We start from the raw sequence: 22,490 nt of genomic DNA, 5'->3' as shown, positions 1-22,490 counted from the left end.
GCTAAGTGCTAGATCGAGAAAGCAGACTGAACTATACCTGATCACCTGACCACCTCAGAACATTTGTAGTGACTTAAACCAACAAGTCTGTTTGTTGCTTAAATTTGAATTGGTTTCTGCTGCTTATAGTAGAGAGTATTCCAACAGACACAACTGAATTAAACAAAATTGGACAGATTACTTATGGAATGTCCTCCTAGGACCTTTATTATATTGCTGTGCATTGTTAGATTCAAGAGAAAGGTCAAGTATGTTCTATTTCTCGAATTTATTTGGTTGTGGATTCTTTTTTTTTTTTTAAGATTTTATTTATTTATTTGACAGACAGAGATCACAAGTAGGCAGAGAGGCAGGCAGAGAGAGAGAGGAGGAAGCAGGTTCCCCGCGGAGCAGAGAGCCCGATGTGGGGCTTGATCCCAGGACCCTGGGATCATGACCTGAGCTGAAGGCAGAGGCTTTAACCCACTGAGCCACCCAGGCGCCCCATGGATTCTTTTCTTTCAGAGCCCATTTCACAGGACAAGATCTAGTCTGACTCCCAAGTCTTACAAAAGTGGAAACAGATCCAGAGAATTAAATGACTTTTCTAAGCTATTATTAGTAGTCAGTCGTAGATGTGGGCTTCAAGTAGACCTACTGAATACCAGGCCTGTATTCTCACTTCAAAGTTACACCCCATCCCTGAGCAAAGAGGTTAAGAGGTTCCTTCACTGAAGATGAATCTCAAAGGAAGAATCTAATTATTCTTTTTCAGAGACTCTAGATTCCTAGGGCCAGAGGCTAAAGCAAAGTTTGCAAATTAGGGACTCACAGGCAAAATAAGAAATTCAGGCCAAACAAAATAGGCATGAAGTATTTGAAAAAATTCTATCAGATTATTTCATTTAAGTATCAGGTTATTTAAAATAAAAATACTAACTTCTAAGCTCCTTTAATAAAATTCAGACAATCTGGCAACACTAGGTCTATATTTCCATATGGTGGCCAGCTCTGTCTCCTGATATGAGAACGTGGGTCCCCCCATTTCCCAGAGTGCTCACCATTCCCTTGTTCATCCTAGCACTGATGCGGAGGATCCGTTCCCACTTGTTAGTACACAGATAATATTGCTTTCCTTTTTGTATCTAGTCCACTTCATTCATTCAATTACCTGCCTGGCCCTGTAGTCAATTATTTTGTTATATTGAAGAAGGTAAAATTCCCCTAATTGAGATGTTAATATATGTTAGAAAAAATTTCCAAGTTAAGTAAGTTAGGAACAACATGGAGTTAAGGATGGACAGATTTCTTTATGGTGTCTCTTTTCTCAGTTCCCTCGTGGAACACAGGTTAGGAGGGCCAATGTATTATTTTTTGATCATGAATGCTTTTTTTCTCAGAGAATACCTCTTTGTCATTATTATTCCACTGAATACATTTTGGGAAATACTGCTATTATAAAACCTCTAATGCCTCTCACTGCCAGTGAACCTGTGGACCAAGGTCTCTTTTTGCTAGGATTGCTATTGCCTCCGTTTTTCACTGTTCCCTGGAAGCTATTTTGAGAACAGAACAACAGTGTGGCCTATGTCAGACCAGCTCCCAGCACAGGTCAGTCTAGGGTCTGATCAACACTGAGATTATCCCCAAGAACAGGCCCATGACTCTAGGAGGCTTAGGGCAGAGGATTTCTGGCAGATGAGGGAGAATAGGATCAGGTTAATTGAGTTGCCCACACTCATTCTTCCCTAAAGAAACAGTTTCCTGGCTCACCCCTGTATGTCTTCTCTGAGGAAAACAACAAAGGAGAAAAGGAGCAAACAAAAAGTGATGGGGTGGACTGGTTGACAGTCTCTTCAAACAAAGGCAACCTGACAATTATTTTCCCTCTCTTTATAATTTATTATTCAAAGGTGAGGAATGACTAAATCTCATCTCTAGGTGTTCAGTGTGCTAACAACAATCAAGACAATTAGATTTAGCTGAAAACACACACACACACACACACACACACACACACACACACACACACACGCTTCCGATTAACTTCTTTAGACATGCAACTGTGGCCCTGCAAGCAAAAAGACCAGAAGTACAGCTACTGCTGAGGGAGGGAGTGGAGTTTTTCATAGAGGTGCCCTGGAACAAATGAGTCCCTTGGATTCAATGGTCTCTTATAAAACCTTTCATCAGCCAGCTCCAAGTCGGTCACCCTCCATTTCCCTGGGGAATAGAAACCCTCCTGAGAAGGAAGCCACTAAAAGGCTGTAGCGCACACCTTGAAGCCAGTCCTTCTCATTTTAAGAGTGACCAAAGTGACGGCAGAACTTCTGCTGAGTTGAGGTTGATAAAGTCAGAGGGATGGTGCCCTTTGAGAGAGATGGATGTTTTCCTCATCTGCCAAAAAAGTCAAGACCGTCCCTGCTCACGACTTAGTCATCAATGGCTTCAGACTGCTAGCCCAGAAAGCCCTCAGTCACTGCAGGCAGTTGCTCTTCAAGCCCAGACTTGACTCCCTTGCTTCTTTGTTGGCTACATGTGCAGTCATAAACTTAAGACCTACAATAACTCTTATCTTTTTCTCTTTCACTAAAGAAGGATATGGATATGGCTGACCAAGTGCATGTCCTTTCCCTAACAACCCTCAGTGGAACCTTTGTAAAACAATAGCATGTATGAAATAACTTTAAAAAAATGTGGCAAGACAGGTGGTTCACCGTTTTTGCTTTTGTTGGCACGACATCAAAGAGAAATCTTAAGGAAAGCCTTGATGATGGAGCTAACATGAGTTTTATAGTCTAAAAATAAAGCAATTACAGCTTGTGTATTGAGCATTTATTATATATCAGGCATAGTGCTAAGCACTTTCGAATGATGCAATTCTCATGACCACCCCAGGAAGGATTTCAATTTTATAGGTGACAAAATGAGGCTCAGAGAGTTTGGGTCATCTGCCTAAGGTCATGTAGTTAATGAGCAGTTTGATTCAGGCAGTGTGTGTCTCCAGTGCATCTAATAAAAAAATGCTCTACAGCTCTCCTGAAAGAGTGATGCCTGTTCCATCTAAAGTTCTCCAGATACGCTCCAGTGCGCTCATAGTAACACCAGACTAAGAGCGGATGAAAAATTTATGCAAAATTCTTAAGTGTTAAACACATTTGAAGCACCAAAGAAAATACCACATAATAAAGACCTCTTAATTTTAATAAACAGCAGGTTCAAGGGGTGCCTGTGTGGCTCAGTCTATTAAGTGTCTGACTCTTAGTTATGGCTCAGGTCATGATCTCAGGGTTGCAAGATTAGCCCTGCCTGGGGCTCCATGCTCAGTGCAAAGTCTACTTGTCCCTCTCCCTCCCCTGGCTTGTGCACTCTCTCTCTCTCAAATAAATAAATAAATAAATAAATAAATAAATAAATAAAACCTTTACAAAAAATAAGCAATGGATTCAAGACTCTTTTTTTTTTTTAAACCTGGTTTTTGCTTTTAGATCATAATTCTGACTGTGGAGAATTAAACAGCTTCACTGAAATAAAATAACGCTCTCTCCCTATTCCATCTCCTCTATCAACCGTAGCGGTAGTGGCAGCAGCCATAGAAATATCGGAGCTAGGCCCACAAGACTTCCCCAGTGGGTTTTGCTTTACCTGCGATAGATGATACACTCTTGGTTATTGATCGCTTTATCAGATTTGTACCTCCGGAGGTCTTCCCAAGCATCCTTGATGGCAGTGACCGCCAGAATGATACAGATAGGTATCATGCTCACCTCAGGCTGGAAAGCATTGACCACAGGGACAAAATTCAGAACCACAATTCCCAGAAAATAGAGATTGGCAAAGCGGTGCAGCTGTTCAAAGATGTTCTTGGGCATGAAGGACAACACAGTGTACTTGCTGGTCTTAATTTGATTTCCACAATAATGCCTGTTGGGATTCTCTCCGCAGGACCATCCTTCAAAGGGCAGGTTGGAGACTACCACTCGTTTCTTGTCTTCTTTCCTTTTCCGCCCTTTCTTCCCTTCCTTTCTCATCTCGGCTCAATTCATCTCTTTAATTCTTATAGCACGGCACATGAGTTCCCCATAAAAGAGTTTTTCCCTAATCAGTCCCATTGTTGAGCTGCCAGTGAGTCATGTCCCTGACATCTTTTACTTGCCTTCTCCGCTGGAAATTTCTCTCTCTTCTTTCAAAAGGAAAATTAAAAATAAAAAGCTGGTTTACAAACACCAGGTGAGAAATGACAAGGAAAAAGCTTGCAGAGAACAGGTGTGCACCTGCCAGGCCACTTCCTTCTACCTCTTGAGACTCCGCCTCTTGGAATATCGACAGCACCCATGGGGATCTTCCTTTTCCACCCAGGCAGCCAAGAACAGGTGTGCCAACTCTAGGTCCTAAAACCTACCTGGTTAAGTTTTAAAAACAAGAAGCCTCAGATGCTTTAAAATGGTATATATATAAAAAAAAAATGGTATACATTTTCTTGTATGGGAGACATAGCCTATCACTCACTCTCCAAAGAGCTGCTTTTAAACTTGGTCTCCTGAGATGATCTAGTCAATTTTATTTAAAAAAAATTTTTTTTTTTAAAGATTTTATTTATTTATTTGACAGAGAGAAATCACAAGTAGGCAGAGAGGCAGGCAGAGAGAGAGGAGGAAGCAGGCTCCCTGCTGAGCAGAAAGCCCGATGTGGGGCTTGAACTCAGGACCTGGGATCATGACCTGAGCCGAAGGCAGCGGCTTAACCCACTGAGCCACCCAGGCGCCCCTAAAATTTTTTTTAAAGATTTTTTTAAAAAGATTTTTAAAAAAATTTATTTCTTTGACGGACAGAGATTACAAGTAGGCAGAGAGAGAGGGGGAAGCAGGCTCCCTGCTGAGCAGAGAACCCAATGCAGGGCTCGATCCCAGGACCGTAATACCATGACATGAGCCAAAGGCAGAGGCTTAACCCACTGAGCCACCCAGGTGCCCCAATCTAGTCAATTTTAGATATCAATTCTTGAGCTTCCAACTGTACTATTAATAATATAACATTCTTGTATTTAATAATTTGAGTGCTTATACATGTTAAATTAAGGTATCTAAATCTCAATATCACTGACATTATTTGTTGTGGACAGCTGTCCTGCATGGCATAAGATGTTTAGCATCGTCTTTCTGCCTTTATCCACTACATGCCGTTGGCATTTTCCTTCACAATATGGCAGAGAAAAATGTCTCCAGGCATTGTCAAATGTTCCCTCCTGGGAAAAACTGCCCTGGTTGAGAGTCACTGAATTAAGTGAACTTAAGAAAATAAAATGTGAGAAGAGAGACCAATCCTTTGAAAAGGCTGGTGAATATGTATAACCTATTTGCAAGAAAGCAAACAGAAGAATGATTTCTCTTACCTTTCATATATCCAGATGTTGGAGCAGTTGATCTCTCTGTCAAAACGATGTCTCTTGAAGTCCTCCATGCCATCCTTGACCATGATGATAAACAGCACAATGGCCAATGGTAACATGGTGATTTCTCTGTGGAAAACTTCCATGGAGGGTATCCAGTTCAGAATCACCAGGAACAGGAAGTAGAGGTTAGCCCATCTGGAAGGAGCAAGCAAAGTGTGAGGGAAAACCACGGAGAGGAAAATATACTCTCCTCATTCCTTCTTCCCTACTGTTGGCCCTTACCAACAGAAATGATATTCTCTTTCAGTGTCACCTGGAATTATGGTAAGGGCTTTTTAGCCAAATCCAGATACATTCAAACTTGAAGTGTTCACTAGTTGTGTGACCCTCTGGAGCTTGTTTCAACTTGTATAAAAGGGGGATAGTACTACCTACTTTTAAGGGCTCATATAACTATTACAAAGGATAATATTTGTTATATACACAATAGAGGGTTCTCAGTCATGGTACTTGCTCAATAAATGATAGCTTGTAATAGTAATTACAAAATTTAGGATGATAGCTTGGTATGTATTTTGCTTTATAAATAAAAGATGATCTTGCATATATTATCTTGAAAGTATGGCTTACATTTTTAAGTCTTCCAAGTGCATTTTGCTCCTTCTTGCCACTATGAAGTTCTGTTGGCAGGAACATTCCCCTGGCTCCCTTCCTGACTTCTGTTTTTATCCAGTTAATGCATTCTCTTCTTTCAGGTTACTTCAATTCAATTGTCACTTCCTCCTGGAAGTCTTTCCTGACTTTCTTAACTAGGCCAGATCTCCCTCCTATTCACTCTAAGATCACCATATACCTCTCCTTGGAAGTATCTCTCTAAGTTCTAATTTTATATTAATTTATGTAATTCTTAAAATTAATGCCTATCTCTTCTACTAGAAAATAGTCAGGACAATCCCTCTCTTTTCTTCCCCTCATGTATCTCTAGCTGCTAATGCATGGCCTAACACAGAGTAGAATCTAATATTTATTGAATGAATGAATGAGCAAATGAATGACAAGTCTTTTCAAGGTTTATGCATTTGGATATTAAAGGCTAGGTGGCCCCAAGGGCAGCATCTTTGTTTCAGAAATACTAGCAAATACTTGGTTAAAGCACATATTACTTGGCCAACTGGTTGCATACCTATGAAACTGCTCAAAGAGATTCTGAGGCAGGAAGGTGAGGAAGGTATATTTGGTCGTGCAGATTCTGTTGCCAGAGTATTTCCTGGAGACCGCTGCCCAATCTTGGTGGCACATGCTGTTGTTGGGGAACACGACCCGCTGCTGTGTCAGGTTGTAGCTTTGCCTTCTTCTATCTTGGGACAACAGAGGTGTGGCTTCTGATGGAGACTGGGGGAGGCCATCTCTGACTCGCCACTGCCACCGGTGCCAAGATGAGTCCACTGAGAGGGCCATTTCTGATAGCAAGCTACGGTCTGAAAACAGACACAGGCAGTTGCCATGGTCAGAAGAAAATAAGTGGTACATTGGCTCACTCACTTGTTTACCCATCCATCCAAGGTAGATTCTGGGATACAATGTGAACCAAATAGGTTCAATCCCTATAAACCATATGTTCAAGAGTGAGAGACATAAAGCAAATAATCATATAAATAATACACAACTAGCACAGTGGTAAGTACCACGAAAGCATTTAAGATGGGAGGAGGGGGCTGATGACCTTGTTCGGCCTATCAGGAAAGGTATAGCCCAGTGGGCTACGACCCCCAGAGGTCAGAATGTGATCTGTGATTTGTTCCTAACACTGAGCTGTCCCTTCACCTTCACGGTCTTCAGTGTCTTCACTGTAATATGAGGAAAACTAGTCTTATTCTACCTTTTTCACAAGCTTTTTGTAAGGAGTGAATTAAATAGTACATAAAAATATGCTGAGTCATATCTTAAAGGGAAGGGTGTTCTCTATCTCTAAAATTCTCTGGTACAGATATTTTGGAGAACCTTGTTTGTGGTCAGAACCTCAAATGAGAGTAATAGGTGGGACAGAGGAGACAGTTTCTTTCCTAGGAAACTTTGGCCCGAGGTGACTGTGCTGTACAGAATGTCGTTCCGGGGACATCACCTTTTTTTTTTTTTTTTTTTAATGTGGCTGACTGGGTGTGAGGGTGGGAGACCCTTCTCTTACTCTCCAACTCCATTTGGTGGTTTCTGAAACTGAGCACTTTTTCAGATGATCCTCCTAGATGGGGGACAAAATACTGCTTTATCTAGGATATTCCAGTTCCTGAGCTCTTTTAATGGAACCTATAAGCAAGCCTTCAAGTTTCCCTCTGGCCATTCTTACTTAAAGACCCTGAAGGATTTTATTCAAAGACATCCTTTGTAAGAATTTGCATATAATGGGGCTTCTCACTTAGGCTCACAGGATGATTTTCTTTTGAATAAATAGACCAGTAAACATCAGGTATTATTTATCTTACGATGAACAACCTCACCTGTCATTGACAATATGGTTCTTTAAAGGAGAAAAAGTTCCATTTCTAGTTTAAATGATAATATTTTACCTTCCTGATGCCCATATGATCTGACCCTTATCATAATTCTCCTCATGAGTTTAATCAATCCAAATGATTTTCAATCCAGAAGAGCTCTTCAGAGTCTTAAGTGAGCCCTTGTAGCAAGCATGAAAAAATAAATGCAATTACTGATGCCCATCATAATGTGACCAAAAGCAATATTGTGACATATGATAAGCCAGAAATAATATCGTATATCTTCTTTCTCATTATAAAAAAATGTTCCTTTCAAGGATTTTTTTTTTATTATTGTAAAAGAAAAGGAAATGAAAAGATAATTCATGAATAGGGTTGAAAATGCAAATGAGAAATCTTGCCGTGCCTAATTCCATACATATCAGGCTTCTCTCAATTTTAGACAATAAGGACTTCAAAAAGGAAGACTGAATTGATATGGGAGATGCAGATATTTTAGGTAGGGTGGTTTAAAAAGTCCATTTTTCATATCATATCTTTTGCTTTTCTTTATTCACACTGTAAAATAAACTTTCTTAAAAATAAAACAGATGTAAAATGGATGCTAAACAAGTAGACTTAAGTTTGATGAAGAAGTGAATATTTCCATAGTTTCAAAATATCTTTCCCCCAAATTATTAATTACAATAGTAAAAAAAGAACCATTGTATTAAAGAAACATGGCAGGCACTACCTAATCTAAGAGATTAAACCAAAATCACCAATATGGTATAACCTGACATTCTGTGCCTCCTGTTATGATGTACCAAGGACATGGCATCATCTCTGTGGTAGTCACAAGGAAACATTGAAAAGCCTCAAGCTGGGGATTATTTTACAAAATAATCAGCTTACCTTAAAGGTATTAAATGTCAAAGGTCAAAAAAAGGCAGAGGAACTATTTCTGATTAAAACAGACTAAAAAGGGGCTCCTAGGTGGCTCAGTCGGTTAAAGGGCTGCCTTTGACTCAGGTCATGAACCCAGGGTCCTGGGATTGAGCCCCACATAGGGTTCCCTGCTCAGTGGAGAGCCTGCTTCTTCCTTTCCCTCTGCCTGCCTCTCTGCCTACTTGTGATCTATCTCTCTCTCTCTGTCAAATAAAAAAATAAAATAAAATCTTAAAAAAATTAAAAAAAAATAAAACAGACTAAAACGATATGATAATTAAGTGTAATGTGTAATCCTGGGTTGGATCCTGGCCTGGGGGGGATAGTACAGGTATAAAGGACATAAATGGACAATGCATAAAATTTAAAAATTATTTGAAGCTTAGTAATAGCATTTTACCCTATTATAGCAATTTACTATAGCAATTTACCCTATTATAATAATTATATTGTGGTGATATAAGAAAATGTTCTTGTTCCTAGAAAATTCATCCTAAAGTAGTTATGGGTAAAGGGGCAAGATGTTTCAGTGGTTCAGAAAATAATGTCCATGTTTGTATATGTGTGTGTATACATATATACATATACATACTTAGCTAGGTAGGAAGGTTGTGCAGGGGTGATCCATGGAGAAGAACTGGTTCTAGAAACAACAAAAAAAAGTTCATAGGAGTGTCCTATAGAGCACATGAAGTACGGGACAAAGAACAAGGGCTGAGGCTGGAGGGCCAGACAAGGACCAGATGGCTTGTCAAATATTTTATTTATTTATTTGACAGAATAAGAGAGAGCACAAGCAAGGGGAGCAGCAGAGGGTGAGGGAGAAGCAGGCTCCTCACTGAGCAGGGAGCCCGATGTGGGACTCAATCTCAGGACCCTGGGATCATGACCTGAGCCAAAAGCAGAGGCTTAACCAACTGAGCCACCCAGGAACCCCCCACCCCCTTTTTTTTTTAAGATTTTATTTATTTATTTGACAGAGAGAGAGAGAGAGCATAAGCAGGGGGCGCAGCAGAGGGGTAGGGAGAAGCAGGCTCCCCACTTGAGTGGGGAGCCTAACCAGCTGGCTTGTTAAGGCTGTTGTGGGGAGAGTAGAATGGAGTCCTGAAGAGTTTTAGGCAGGGAAAGCACCTGACCAGAGCTGTGAATCCCAGGCTTTGCTCTGCCAGAAACTTACTGGAATGGGTTGGGTAGGGCCAAGACCCTGTTGGGACAGCTGCTCCTTAACCCACTGTTTACTCATTCTTCCAAGTAAGCAACTGCTTTCCAAAAGTAGATCAGGAAACAAGGTGGTATTGTGTAATCCTTTTATCTGAGGTGTGGTTTATTACTGCTTGCCTAGAGGGAGGGCCCTGTCTGAAGCAACTCTACAAGGTCCATCCAGTTACAAAGTCTTTTCTCTCCTAATTTTCTGAAATGGTACCTCCCACTAACAATAAGCTTGAGAAGTTTCTAGTTTTGCTAATTCATACTCAGATCCCTCTGGCTGGAAGTAGTAATTCCTTCTAGCACCACTATCATTTTCCCCTGGGCAGAATGTCCTCTAGATGGTAGGGGGTACATTTCTATTTGGTGGACCATTAGCCTAACGTATTGAGTTAATTACAGTTTACTGAGAAATCCTGTTCCCCAACTTTCTCCATCTAGCCTGGCCCACATTCCAATTAACCCTAGGCCTTTACTTTTTTATTTTAACAAACCAAGGAAACCCCATCTTCAGCAAATCCCATTTTCACTGTTAAGGAGTCAATCAACCAGTCATTCTTCAAACCAAAAAATACTTATTGAACTCTTGTTTTGTACTAAGTGAGTAAAACCTACACATCCATTTCTTTTCTTCTGGAACTTGCACTCTAGTGAGGCACTCAGAAGCTAAACACACACTCATAGAAATAAATGTAAAGTTGATCCTTGAACAACATGGGTTTGAACCACTTGTGTGCACTTTAATGTAGATTTTTTTTCAATACAGCACAGTATTGTAAATGTAATTTATGATTTTTAAAATATTTTTTTCTCGAGTTTACTTCATTGTAAGAACGAAGAATATAATACGTATGACATACAAAATATGTGCTGATTGACTGTTTATGTTATCCAAAAGGCTTCCAGTCAATAGTAGGTTATTAGTAGTTGTTTTTGGAGAGTCAAAAGTTATATGTAGATTTTGACTTGTGCTTATTCTTTTGATTGTGCGGAGTGTCTGCACCCCTAACCCCTCTGCTCTTCAAGGGTCAACTGTATATTCACCAACCATGATTAAGTGTCACAAAGGAGAAAAGGGCCCAACGTGATTGTACTACAGAGGGGTGTGGCCTTGTCCCTGAAGAGGTGGGGTTGAGCTGAGATCAGGGGGATGGGATAAGTATATGTGTGCTGTGTATATATGTGCATTGTGTCTGTAAGGGGGATGGGATAAGTGTATGTGTGTTGTGTGTATATGTGCATTGTGTCTGTAAGGCGGATGGGATAAGTGTATGCGTATTGTGTGTATATGTGCATTGTGTCTGTAAGTAAGAGAGCATCCTAAGAAGAAGCCACATTTACAAGTGTCCTATGGCTAGAGCAAATATTGATTTTAAAAATGGGAAGAAAATTCAAGTAACGCTAGAAAGTAGTAGTAAGTGGAGACTAGAGAGTTATTTTCCCTTCATGTCCAGTTCCTTAAAAAGTATATCAGTTAGGCAGGCATGAAGGGAAAACAAACAAACAAACAACTATAAAATTAAATTTAGTCTACACTCAGATTCTTGATAAAAAGTACACTATCTCGATATTAAAATTAATTGGAATCTAAGAAAGTTTGGCCTTCAATTAACCACAGGAGTTTTTAAAACACTCTACCCTGAGCCCTACAAAATGTATGAATCTCACAAAATAATTTCCTCTTAGACTTCTAGTTAACAAAAATAACACCTTAGAGTAGTCAAGGGTTAGTATGTCCTTAAATCAATCAATTATACCAGTTTTCCCCAAATTGCAATCATTCTTGAATTACCTTTCCAATTTTTACCATACCCAAAGATCATTTGTTTTATTAAATGCAATATGTTTTAAGTCAACTCGCTTTTTTTAAAGCTTAAATATTGACTTTAACAGTGATATAACACTGACTATAACTCTGATATGACACTGATATCTGAAATTAGGGGTTTGATACACATTATTTTTCATAGGCACTAACATGGTCCTACTTTTATTGAAATAAAAACTGCTGGCCCATTATCACAACACTGTCCTAGACCTTCTATATCTCCCTTTGCCATTGGGGGAACCAGGTTCAGAAACATCATCAATTATAGAGAAAGTATCATTTTCGTTATTCGATGCTTACCTACTAATGCAGGAAATGCTGCTAACATGTTTTGCAAGTTCTTTGTTTGTTTCCCACAGAAGTGTCAAAACAACAAAAGGCTTTTCATCAACCCTGAATTAAATAAAAAATCCAGAGAAACTGCTTCCTATCCATTTCCCAAATATTCTACTAGATCAAGGAAAAATTTGCAATACTACAAGCTTATTACCAATTCCCTATTCATTTTGTTATTTCCCCCACTTATTCTGATTGGATTTGCTCAAGGAAATGGCCACTACTTTTATGTAGTCCTCTACCTATTTTACCCATATCCATTTTATAGATGGAGAAACAAAAGTAAGGGGAATAGAATGATTCCTTTATGGAAACTTCTTCCTTCTCCCTGTTAGAAAAACCTATATTTATTAGAATCCAAAATGTACCCTTTTCCCCACATTTTAATGTTTTGAACCTAGGATATGTCACATAATTGATATGATAATATTTCTTTTTTACCCTCACAACATATTATTAAGCTGATGACATTTTAGATTCAAGGAAATACATTTAGTTGCAGACCACAGAACAGAAATCACAGTTTAAAAGCCTGTCACTAAGGGCGCCTGGGTGGCTCAGTGGGTTAAGCCGCTGCCTTCGGCTCAGGTCATGATCTCAGGGTCCTGGGATCGAGTCCCGCATCGGGCTCTCTGCTCAGCAGGGAGCCTGCTTCCCTCTCTCTCTCTCTCTCTCTTTGCCTGCCTCTCTGTCTACTTGTGATCTCTCTCTGTCAAATAAATAAATAAAATCTTTAAAAAAAAAAAAAAAAAAAAAAGCCTGTCACTAAGGCTTCCAGTTCCAGAACCTGGCTGAGAAATCTGGGAAAGGAATGGCCCAAGGGGAGACCTTATTCTTCAGTGGAATTCAGAGAGGCTAGAAGCCTTGAGGATGGCAGAACGTCAGAGCCTTCATTTGCCTTGTATGCGGCTCCAGGATTCTACATATAGCTGCTGTGGGCAATCAGTTCTTGTAAGTACCAGAAAGTGCTCTGTCCTTCCCACTGGGAGGAGCAGGAGCTGTGATTGTGCCTCATTCACCGGGTACAAAACGTGTCCTATAATTAGGATGCCAGATGCTGACTTCCTCCAGAGAGAAAGAAATTTTGAATAAGAAATGTGTCTGAGGCCCTTGCACAGGGTGGGGTGGAAATTGTGGCTTTTGGAGGCTGCTGGGAGTGAAAGGCAAAGGCAGAGTGAGAAGGAAATAGCAATCACCTTAGATAAAAGTTAATTTGAAGGAGGTACTTCTGTAGAAGATAATGAAAACATGTCACAAATGAAATCCTACAGAATGGGGTTGTGTGGGAATGACCAGAGGGTAGATCTTTATAGAAGTATTAATAGCACACCACATTCAGTCTCCATTACCAGTCTTTTTTGTGAATGTGGTTTACCCTGATTTTTTCTTAGCATCTTGGTCCATAAGAGCCTTACTCCAACAGATTTTCAAGGACAGCAATTGTTTCTGAAACAGACAAGAAGAAAGTTCTATGGTCTGCTATACTCTACTTCATTACTCCCCAGGTTCATTGGAGTTTAGGGCATCACCAGGTACCCAGCAAGATGGTCTCCCATTAGGTGTATTTGGAGCTCAGACATCTTTCATGAGTTTTGGACAGGAGTGTCCCACTGCTTCTTTGCCATCTTCTCTTCTTTTCTAGGTATCTCAGCTTTAATATTTCTAAAGATTTGGATTCTCTCCAAAATTCACTTTGGTTCCAGTAGCCCCCATTCCTATGAGTAGCATCTCCCTTTACCCAAATGATCTGGAAGTTATCTCTGATTTCTTCTTCATTTGCTACAGTCTATTTTTTAAAGTTATATTTAAAATCAATTAATTACCATATAGTGTATTATTAGTTTCAGAGGTAGAATTTAATGATTCATCACATGCATATAACACCCAGTGCTCATTACATCAAGTACCCTCCTTAATGCCCATCACCCAGTAACCCTACCCCTTCCAGCAGCCTCCCCTCAGGCAAATTTCAGTTTGTTTCCTGTAGCTGAGAGTCTCTTATGGTTTGTCTCCCTCTCTGATTTCGTCTTATTTTATTTTTCCCAATCCCTTCCCCTATGTTCATATGTTTTGTTTCTTAAATTCCACATATGAGTGAAATTATAAAATACTCGTCTTTCTCTTATTGACTTACTTCACTTAGCATAATACCCTCTAGTTCATCCATAGTGTTGCAAATGGTAAAATTTCATTTTTTTGACGAACAGTCAAGCTATTTTTCAATTCTACATGTGTTCACCTAAATATTTTTCAAATCCATCTGCTTCTCAACATTTCTACTGCTTCCAATATAAGAAAAGACATTATTGTCTCTTGTATGGACCACTGCACGACTCCTGTTGGCTTTCTACATCCTTGCTTACTCCCTTTCCACCCTGGTTTCCTCCTAACAGCCAAAGTTGTTTTTCTAAAGTGCAAATCAGATCATGTCAGGTCTCTTAATACTTTCAGTGATTATGATTGTTTTTGTATAAAACCCAGACTTCTCACTGTGGCCTGCATTAGACTTCCTGTGACCCAGCTCCCACCTATATCTTTTTTTCTTATTCAGTATTCTTAAATACTCCAAGCTTTCTTTCTCCACCTCCCGTCTGTCTCCCCCACCCCGTGTGTGTGTGCGTGTGTGTGTGTGCACGCGTGCATGTGCACGTGTGCACATGTGTGAGAATTTAGGCAGTTAGTAGTTTGTCTCCCTTGAAGGCCCTTTCTTCAGGCTTTGCCTAGTATATTAGTCAGGCTAAGCCACAGGCCAGGCTGTGAGATGAAGCCCTAGATCTCAGTGGCTTAGCACAACCACTAAGGGTTTGCAGCTCCAAAGTAGCTCTCCTCAATCCAGTGGCTCAGGGCTCCAGGCTCCCTCTGCCTCATCATCTTAACATGTGGCTTTAAATAGAGCCATAACAGAGATGTAGACGTGAACTACATGACTTTGCTCTTAATCAAATGGCTGCCAGAATCAGCCACATGGTCTAACCTCGGCTACAAGGGAGGGTGAGCTATGTGGGCAAATACATAGAATCTTTGGCGAGAATTGGTGGTTTCTACCAGGTCCCAAGTTAAATGACATTTCTTCATAGATTTGGGCATAGGATTAATCCACTGAGGGCTACTAGGCAACGTGTCAGTGTGGCGGTTAGGATACGGTCAGGCCTGTCGTTATTTCCTGTTAGCTGAAGAAAGGGATTCTACACTTTCTGAACACTTTGACCTTCTATTTGGGTGCCCTCCTTCAAATTTGAGGCCAAGAGAGGGATCTGTAGGTACTGGCCCTTAGCTGCTGCCCTGGGTTAAGGCTGTTGATAGTGAGATATTAGAGAATTCGTATGTGCTCCAGGCATAGTCTGTAGATGGAACACATTATATGCTGCATACATATGTGAACTACTACTTCTTTTTTCTTTCTCTCTTTTTTAAAAGTTTTTATTTATTCGGTTATTTTAATTTCACTTAACATACAGTGTTATAATAGTTTCAGGTATGAAATATAATAATTCAACACTTCCATACACGACCCTGTGTTCATCAGGACAAATGCGTTCCTTAATCCCCATCAAATATTTAACCCCTCCCCTCACCCACCTCCCTTCTGGTAACCATCAGTTTATTCTCTATAGTTAAGAGCCTGTTCTTCGGTGAGGCTCTCTCTCTTATTTTTTTTTTTTCCTTTGATTTCGTTTTTGTTTGTTTCTTAAATTCCACATATGAGTGAAATCATATAGTATTTGCCTTTCTCCGATTTAATTTGCTTAGCATTATACTCTCTAGCTCCATCCACGTTGTTGCAAATGTGAGCCGCTACCTTTGCAAATGTGTAGCAGATAGGGTTGAAATGGATATATTGCAAATTTGTTTAAGGGCATTACTGACTTCATGGTAAACTTTTGCTATTATGTATTTCCTCAGTCCAAGATACTAAAATTATACCAACTCTGAGGCGTAGGTTATGAAATTCTTTGATGAAAGAAGAGGTCTTTGGGCTTTGAAAGGTTGGAAAAACTGGTGTAGCGGAGGGAGCACAGAGTTGAATACAGGGTATTTGGCTAAGTGCAGAGAAAAAGTTCTGTAAAGCACAGTTCCCGCCCCAACAAGATGGTTGGAGAGATGAGGTTATACACAAGAAAGGTAACAGATAGGCTATCAACAGAGAATTAAATAAACACAAACAGCAAGCTCTGGAAGTTGCCAAAGGTAGAAGAAAACATGAATGACTGAGTAGGACAAGGCAAACTTGCTGGAGAAGCAGAAGTGGTCAATTAGTGAATAAAAGCCTGGGTACCCAGAAGCAAGGTCTCTTGTTCCCACCTCTCAGACCTACTAAGTTAGAAATCCTGGGAATGGGATAGGAAACTGGTACTCCTAACCAGCTCCCAGATCATTGTAAAGTAGGGACTGCTAAAGGGCAAACCTGGAAAGACCCTCCCTTATGCCCTTAAATATCTGCTGTCTATTGAAAACTACCTTTACTTATTTTCTTTCCTCTATTCCAAGCCTGATTTCCCAAGTATCTTCCTAATAAAGGCAGAAGATCTTGGGAAATAAAAAGACAATGTAGACAATCTTCTCTTTGTAAGAGGTAGGTAAAATGAGATGCATAATTTCATTTTTTATATCCCTTCAGGCAGAAAGGTGATTTCAGTTAAAAGTTGTTTTATAGTTCTTTCGGTTTATTTTACTGATAAAATAATTAAATTGGGTCTAATTAAAAGTGAACAAATTGCTTTCACAAGCTGAATAAATCAGTGCTGAGCTGAAGGGTGAAGAAAGTTGTTCGAAGTCTGCAGGAGTGAAAGCAATTAAAAGACAATAGGACACACTGATGTGCTCAGTTCACCTCACTCCAAACATATGCATGATTCTGTGAGTTACATGCTAATACTTCCAAGAAAGGCTGAGGTGAGGTAGGCAGTGAGAGAGCAGGACCTGGGAAAGATGGGAGGAGTTTTCTCAGGGTCAAATGGACTAGACAACTGGCTCAGTGCAAAGAAAATGGGACCAGATCTGTAAAATAGGGTGAGAAAAACTGATATTTTAGTGGGTGTCTCTAGAGTTTCCTTAGGAAGGAAATGCACACTGATCAACACTTGGGATGAAAGGCTAGGGAACACAAATTAAGTAGAAGGAAAAAAAGGGGAAGGGAAAGGAGGAAAGAATTAGTTGGCAAGAGTATAAGAAATAGAGATTAAGATAGTTGCTGCTTGCGTTGTCAGAAAAAGGTAGAGGGACTTTCTAAAATTTTTTGAGGTATAATTGCCAAATAACACTACAATAATTTCAGGTGTCTAACATAATGATTTAACAATGGTATATATTGCAAAATGATCACCATGGTAAGTCTAGTTAACATCCATTGTCATACATAATTACAATTTTTTTTCTTATAATGAGAATATTTAAGAACTTTCTTAGCAACTTTCAAATATGCAATATAGTATTATTAACTACAGTCATGTGTTTGTGTTACATACCCAAGACTTATTTTACAACTGGAAGCTTGTACCTTCTGACCTCCTTCACCCATTTCACCCACCCCAAGCACCACCACCTCTGGCAACCACCAATCTCTTCTCTATTTCTTTTTTAACTTTAATTTTATTTATTTGACACAGAGGGAGAGCATATGTGTGAGAGAGCACAAGCAGGGGGAGCAGCACAGGAAGAGGGAGAAGCAGGCTCCCCATTGAGCAGGGAACCTGAAGCAGGGCTTGATCCCAGGACCCTGGGATCATGACCAGAGCTGAAGGCAGATGCTTAACTGACTGAGCCACCCAGATGCCCAAGTTCTCTATTTCTATGAGCTTACTTTTTTTTTTCTTTTAGATTCCACATATAAGTGAGATTACTCAGTATTTTTCTCTGATTTATTTCACTCAGTGTAAAGCCCTTAACATCCATCGGTACTATTGCAAATTGCAAGATTTCCTTCTTTTTTATGACTAAATAATATTCCATTGTATATATGGGACTTTTTTTTAAAGGTCAAATATTCACTAAAAATATGTATGATATTGGAATATGTGTAATGTGTTTTCATGTTACTTGAAATTTTTTCATAAAACTTTACAACATAGAGTGGACTTGTATAAATGATAGCATTTGATTAGGGGTAGAGGTCTAGAAGTCAAGAAAGAGTTGTTCCCATATTTGGTTGGCTCAATGCCAGGGGAAGAAGATAAAAGAAGAGGCACAAGAAAGAGTAGAGAATGAGAAACTAAGCAAATGCTGGAAATCAGAACTAGAGATGATGAGGAAAAACAAAAATCCCATAAGAATTCACAGAAGTTGGGAGGCAAATGGTGGCATGAGGTTTTTCATAGGATATAACATAGGGGTTCAAGTTCATCTAATTCGGATTTTAAAGGGTGGGGTAAGCCAAGCCAAGCTGACACCTGGCTTATACATCTCACTGACTAGCTGTGTGACCAGAGGGCATGTTGCTTACTCTCTCTGGGCCTTAGTTCCTTCCTCTATGAATGAGGGAATCTGACTAGGTAATCACTCACACCCATGTGTGTCTCTAACACTTTTGCTTCAGGTTTAATTCTCACCCTGACTTTTCAGAAGTCAAGGAGATGAGTGACCTTGATGAGGGACCTTGTCAGAGGGCAGATTATTTCCTCCCCAGATGATAGCCTATCCTTAAAAGGTCAGGTCTCAGAGCATGTGACTGCTAAGTGGCTGATCCTTTCTCTTTTCAGAAATGGAGCCTTTGGGACGCCTGGGTGGCTCAGTTGGTTAAGCAGCTGCCTTCGGCTCAGGTCATGATCCCAGCGTCCTGGGATCGAGTCCCACATCGGGTTCCTTGCTCCTCAGGGAGCCTGCTTCTCCCTCTGCCTCTGCCTGCCATTCTGTCTGCCTGTGCTCGCTCTCTCTCCCCTCTCTCTCTCTGACAAATAAATAAATAAAAAAAATCTAAAAAAAAAAAAAAAAGAAAGAAATTAAAAAAAAAAAAAGAAATGGAGCCTTTTTCTTAGATCTATTTTGGTTGAGTTATTTTTTTATATATGCTTGGGCTGAATATTCTCACATTTCCAAAACAACACCTAAACCCTCATCTTTATTATTTCTCCTTTTTTATTACATTAATATAGCCATGATAATGTTCTCAAAAGGCCTCTACAAGTTCCAAACTTCCATTCCTAATATAAGGAGGAGTTTCAAGACAGATCCTAATGGTCTATTGGATATCATCACCTGGATGTCTATTAAGAATGTCAATCTCAAAAAAAAAAAAAAAAAAAGAATGTCAATCTCTGTTTGCTTCCAGAGAGACTCATTATCTTTACCCCCGTATCTGATGTTAACTCCAGTCCCTATCTCGTGGAGTGACAGTGCTACGCCTTCAGTTGACTAGGCTTCTGATTCCTCTCCCACCTAATGTATCCAATCAGTTACCAAGTCCTGTTGATTCCATCCTATATACATTCTGTCAGTTCTGTCTACTCGCCTCTGGGATCCTTGCCACCACAGCAGTCTAAGCCATAGTTGCCTCAAATACATGGATAGTTTCATAGTTGGTCCCCTTGCTTCCATATTTGCTCCCCTCCAATCTGTCTTTTCAAAGTGAAATCAGAAAGATGTCATCCAATTGTGAATCCATTCATGTCACTGCCTTGATCAAAACCCTTTCTAACTTTCAGTTTCCATCAGATAGAATAACTGAACTTTAAAATAATTTATAAATCTTTCTCTCCATGAATTAGATAGAGCTCCTCTTCTGTACCTCTTTTTTGTGCTCTATTCTAGTCATAGGAAATTATTGTATTTGTTTTTGTGTCTCTCACTGTCACAAACAATACCAGCAGCCCTTTCTACCCCTCCCCACCACCACCAGGCCTAGCTAATCTTCATTCATTTTTTGACTTAGATGTTCCCTCCCCTGGAAAACTTTCCTTGGTCCTAAAGTATGATTTAAGGGTTACTCATATGCTTCAGAGTACTCTGTCGTTATCCCATTTTAACTCCTAGTTCTGTGTATTGAGCCTATGCATTTGTCTGGTTGAAGGCTTCTATGGGGCAGTCACCACTCTACACTCCATGTTTCTTGGGGCAGCCACCATTTTAAAGATTTTTTTTTAAAATTTATTTATTTGATGCAGAGAGAGATCACAAGTAGGCAGAGAGGCAGACAGAGAGAGAGAGAAGAAAGCAGGAGCCCTGCTGAGCAGAGAGCCCGACGTGGGGCTCGATCCCAGGACCCTGAGACCATGACCTGAGCCGAAGGCAGAGGCTTCAACCCACTGAGCCACCCAGGCGCCCCGGGGCAGCCACCATTTTAATAACCCCACTCCATGTCTCTTGAAAGCAGTCACCACTAACAACCCTAGTGCATTCTGGGAGTAGTCACCACTCTTCCCCAGTGCCTGGTGTGTTTAGTCATGACTTTACCCCAGCACCTCCTGGGAACAATCAGCTCTTTACACCTCCTTCCCCGGTACAATGATAGACACCAAGAGGTGCCTGATTTGATGAAGAAAAAATTTGTATTGCAATATTATTTTTAAGAATTTCAAAAACCTCAACCTTATTATTCTATTTTTCCCTCCAAATGATCCTTTGAAGTATTATGGTGGTTCTTTCTAGCCATAGGCATTAAGTTCCTCAAAATGCCCTCTTAGAGGGATCTGTGATTAAGGAATTCGAGAACTCATAGCAGAAGTTCCCCTTCCTTGTGACCAAGCTTTGAGAAAATAATATATAATGTTTTGAAAAAGACAATTGATGTAGCATACTACATAATTTCAATATAAATGAAATTTTTCCTTTTAAAATAACAACAGATATGATACAGTTTCACTCAGAATCTGCTCTCTAGATCTTTCTAATGCTTGCCTCTCTTAATACAAGAAACTGGAAGTTAATTCTGTTTGTAGCTAACATCTGTTATGAAGCATACAAACAAAATTATTCTGATTTATGAAATAGTGTTTTTGATTTCTGGCTTCTTAGATCTCAATGACTATGGCTGGATCTTTGAGATAAATTACCGGGGAAGTGTTTCTGAAACTCTCTCCCCATGACATAGGATTGCATGTCCTTAACTGCTTAGGAGCATTTCTGACTAAAGTACTTGTAAAACATTGTTCTTACACCTCCTAGCAAAAGCTCTCTCTGCAGTTCCAGGATCACAATTCATATGCATTCAATATTTATCTTTTAATGTTATCTCATGTAAACCTTTACTTCCAATACACTGTCTTTATTTATTACCAACTCTTCAGTTCCCTGTTTTCTTAGAAATGACTTGATATTTGCACACAGCAGAACTGATACTGTCTGGGTGAACTAGAAGATTGCAGGATTAAATTTGTTTGTACTAAATTTTCATATTTGGTGAAATTGTGGCTTGGAGGGCATGGCTGTGAATAATTCTGAATTTTTCCATGTTTTAGAGATCAATCTGATGGCTCTTTTACTCTGGAATAATAAACAAAAAAAGGTTAGGTGGCTTAAGGTCATAAAGATAATCAGTAGAATTGTCAGTTTCTTAATGCACAGCCTGGACAGTGTGGCTTTTGGTTTTTCTACCTCAGTGTGAGCCATTTGTATTTGTTCCTATAACTTTTGATATCTGTTATTGCCCTGGATTATTTGTTTAAAAATAAACTTTTGATTTCAGAATAATTTCAGGTTTACAGAAAAATTGCAAAGATAGTACAGAGAGTTCCTTTACCTGACATTCTCCTAATCTTATAGAATCAGGCTACATTTCTCAAAATAATAAATTAGCATCAGTACCATACAATTAACAATTAACTAAACTATAGACTTTATTTATTTTTCATCTGGACATTTAAAACATTTCTTAAATTACAGAGCATTTCAAATTGGATAACAGTACAGATCTTGACCCCAGTGCTATAATGATACGTGGTCATTGGCACCAAGAAACTCAGTTGGTCAAAGGTTTGTTTATGGATTGTTCATTTGTTTTATATCCCTTTATCTATACCTGAAATAATACTAAGTGACTTTCTGGTACAATTCACACTACTTCTGGCTCTCCCACTATGAGCAGAATGCTCGAGCTGGTATGGGTGCTTAGGAGTCTGGCTTTTCGGCGCGGGGAGCCTGGACTCTCCATGATAGCCAATCATAACATTTTTTTTTTTTTTTTTTTTAACATCATTTGAGATTCTAAAAGACTTCCTGGTTGTTATAAGACTCATTAAACTGTAAGCAAGAGTTTCTGGACAGAGACTTTGCATTGGATGGTGAAAACAACACATATTCTTTTTTGTCTATTGAAATATGCACATTTTATCTTCAGGGTGGAGCAAACAGATCCACAGATAGTTTTCTGGAGAACAATACACCATAATTGTTAATCTGT

The 22,490-nt window shown here is 39.6% G+C and overlaps 1 protein-coding gene across 1 annotated transcript in view; it reads right to left on the bottom strand.

Annotated features, from left to right (window-relative positions):
• LOC111141299 (ATPase phospholipid transporting 10B (putative)) overlaps positions 1–6,829 on the bottom strand; it is a 98,259-nt gene extending 91,430 nt beyond the window's left edge. The window contains exons 1-2 of the mRNA XM_022493759.1: positions 6,555–6,829; positions 5,372–5,566 (exon numbers count right to left, since the gene is read on the bottom strand). Of these exons, the coding sequence (XP_022349467.1) occupies positions 5,372–5,566; positions 6,555–6,829 (470 nt within the window). The remainder of the gene's footprint in view (positions 1–5,371; positions 5,567–6,554) is intronic.
• Between the last annotated feature and the right edge of the window lie 15,661 nt (positions 6,830–22,490).

The sequence above is a fragment of the Enhydra lutris genome, unplaced genomic scaffold (genome assembly GCF_002288905.1).
Source record: "Enhydra lutris kenyoni isolate GAN:26980312 unplaced genomic scaffold, ASM228890v2 scaffoldscaffold5, whole genome shotgun sequence".
NCBI lineage: Eukaryota > Metazoa > Chordata > Mammalia > Carnivora > Mustelidae > Enhydra > Enhydra lutris.
The sequence above is the reverse complement of the archived record's forward strand: the minus strand, read 5'-3'. Positions and strand labels throughout refer to the sequence as shown.